This window comes from Silene latifolia, chromosome Y (assembly GCF_048544455.1).
Source record: "Silene latifolia isolate original U9 population chromosome Y, ASM4854445v1, whole genome shotgun sequence".
NCBI classification, from domain to species: Eukaryota; Viridiplantae; Streptophyta; class Magnoliopsida; order Caryophyllales; family Caryophyllaceae; genus Silene; species Silene latifolia.
The window spans coordinates 98,946,834-98,949,252 of record NC_133538.1 but is presented as its reverse complement, the minus strand read 5'-3'; the positions used below and the strand labels follow the sequence as shown (position 1 = coordinate 98,949,252).

General features: G+C 37.2%; 1 protein-coding gene across 1 annotated transcript; it reads left to right on the top strand.

Moving 5' to 3' along the window:
• Positions 1-456: 456 nt before the first annotated feature.
• Positions 457-1,851, top strand: LOC141628593 (uncharacterized). The gene is made up of 3 exons (XM_074441713.1): positions 457-599; positions 693-774; positions 1,303-1,851. Exons 1-3 carry the CDS (start codon positions 457-459, stop codon positions 1,849-1,851), a joined length of 774 nt encoding a protein of 257 aa, XP_074297814.1.
• Positions 1,852-2,419: the final 568 nt, after the last annotated feature.

The window sequence follows — 2,419 nt, the reverse complement described above, 5'->3', positions numbered from 1 at the left end:
GTAGAAAACCTAAGCCTAAAGAAAAATCTGTCATTGAGAAGAAGCAGTGGAGGCCTAAACCTGTTCAAAGGAAGCATACTGGGCCAATAGTGGCTCCTCTTGGTCATACCCCCATTGGTGTTGAGAAACATAATGTATCTATTGATGCCCCTATTATATCAACTGCAGCTGAGACCATTTCCAGTATTGGTGACATAAATACTCCTATAAAGAAACCAAATGCTTTTCAGGTTTCTTGGACTGGGAATGGGAAGTATACTGTGGCAGGTACACCAATAAGACCTATAGTTCGATTGAGTAGACGGGAGTTACTTGATGCTGACCAAAGTATATCTAAACTTTCAAAATATACCTTCATAGATGCTCTAAATAATGCCACTCTAAAAGTTGGTATTGGTACTAAAGGTAGTGTATTACCTCCCACAGGCGGTAATGCATAACATAGGATTCTGGAATATGAGGGGATTAAACAGTCCAGCAAAACAGGAAATAATAAAATGGTTCCTTCATCAGTATCAAGTTGGTCTGTTTGGTCTCCTTGAGACAAAGGTCAAACCTATGTCTCTAAACTCTGTTAGAAATAATATTTGTGCCAATTGGTATGTCTCTACAAATACTCGATGGTATAAGGGAGGCAGAATATGGGTACTATGAGACCCTCCAAAATTCAGTATTATATTTCTTGAATATAGTGCTCATTTCATTCATATGAAGGCTAAGGAGGTGTGTACTGGTGATGAATTCTACATCACTATGATGTATTCTTTCAATGAGGTAGAAGAAAGAAGAATTCTATAGGACAGACTATGTGTGTTTAGGAGTTTAATATCTGAAGCATGGGTGGTGTGTGGTGATTTTAATATTGTGCTGAGTCCCTTAGAAAAATTATGGGGGTCTACTAGTGAGGAGGAGATGGAGGATTTTCAGAGTTGTATTGATGAGTGTGAGCTTGTGGATAGTCCAAACATTGGATCCTTTTTCACTTGGAATAATAAGCAGGACCCTTCTACTAGAGTATATAGTCGCCTGGATAGAGTTTTGGTTAATTAGTCTTGGTTGAGGAGGCATCAAGATAGTTATGCTCATTTCTATACTGAAGGTTTAATGGATCATACTCCATGTATTATCCAGACAATAGAAAATATTTAGGTTAAAAGAAGAAGCTTTAAGTACTTTAATATGTGGAGCAAAGCTGATCCTTTTTATGAGTGTGTTAAAAAGACTTGGGATCAACATTGGCATGGCACCAAAATGTATATTCTGGTTAAAAAATTGAAAAGTTTAAAGTATCCCTTGAAGTAGCTTAATAGAGCTCAGTTTGATGATATTGAGAATAATACTGTTAGGGCCTGGCAATATTTGGTGTATATTCAAGGGAAACTGAGGTGTGATCCTTTGAATTATAACCTAATTCAACAAGAGATTGATGCAGCTAAAAGTTACAGAAAGTTAAATAATTCCTGCTACAATTTCCTGCAACATAAATCTAAGGTCACATGGGTGGATAAAGGAGATAACAACACAAAGTATTTCCATAGTGTTCTTAAAAGCAGGCAAATAAGAAACAAGGTGGTGAAGATTGCAGATCAGAATGGGGTAATATGTGATTCTACTAGTCAAATACAGGAAGCCTTTTTGAGTTTCTATAAAAACATGTTGGGAACTGCCAAGGTCACAACCCCAGTCTGTGCTTCAGTTGTTCAGCAGGGCATAGTGTGTTCTCCTACACATGCTGCACTACTGCTTGCTCCTGTTACTAATGCTGAGATAAAGAAGATCATGTTCTCTATCCCTATTCATAAATCAGCTGGCCCAGATGGTTTTTCTAGTGCATTTTTCAGAGATTGTTGAGGATATAGTGTGAGATGCAATTCAGGATTTCTTCCATAGTGGGAAATTGCTAAAGCAGCTCAATCATACTCTCATCACTCTTATTCCAAAATGTGAGATGCCTCAGAATGTTACACAATTTAGACCTATCTCTTACTGCAATGTATTCTATAAATGTATATCCAAATTGTTATGCAATAAACTGGTCAACGTTCTACCTTATATTATCAGTCCTAATCAAGGAGGTTTTATAAAGGGAAGGAGTATTGTGGAGAACATATTGATCTGCCAGGATGTGATAAGGTTATACAATAGGGTAGCTATTTCTCATAGGTTTATGCTCAAGGTAGACCTTAAAAAAGCCTATGATTCCATCAGTTGGGCCTTTTTGGAGCAAATGTTAAAGGCCTTGAATTTCCCTGGAAGATTTATTGATTTGGTGATGGAATGTGTGAGTACTGCTTCTTATTCCCTATTTATGAATGGAGAAGTTGTATCTTTTTTCAAGGGATAAAAGGGATTGAGGCAAGGGGATCCATTGTCATCTCTACTTTTCATAATTGCAGTGGAATACTTGAGTAGAGTCATG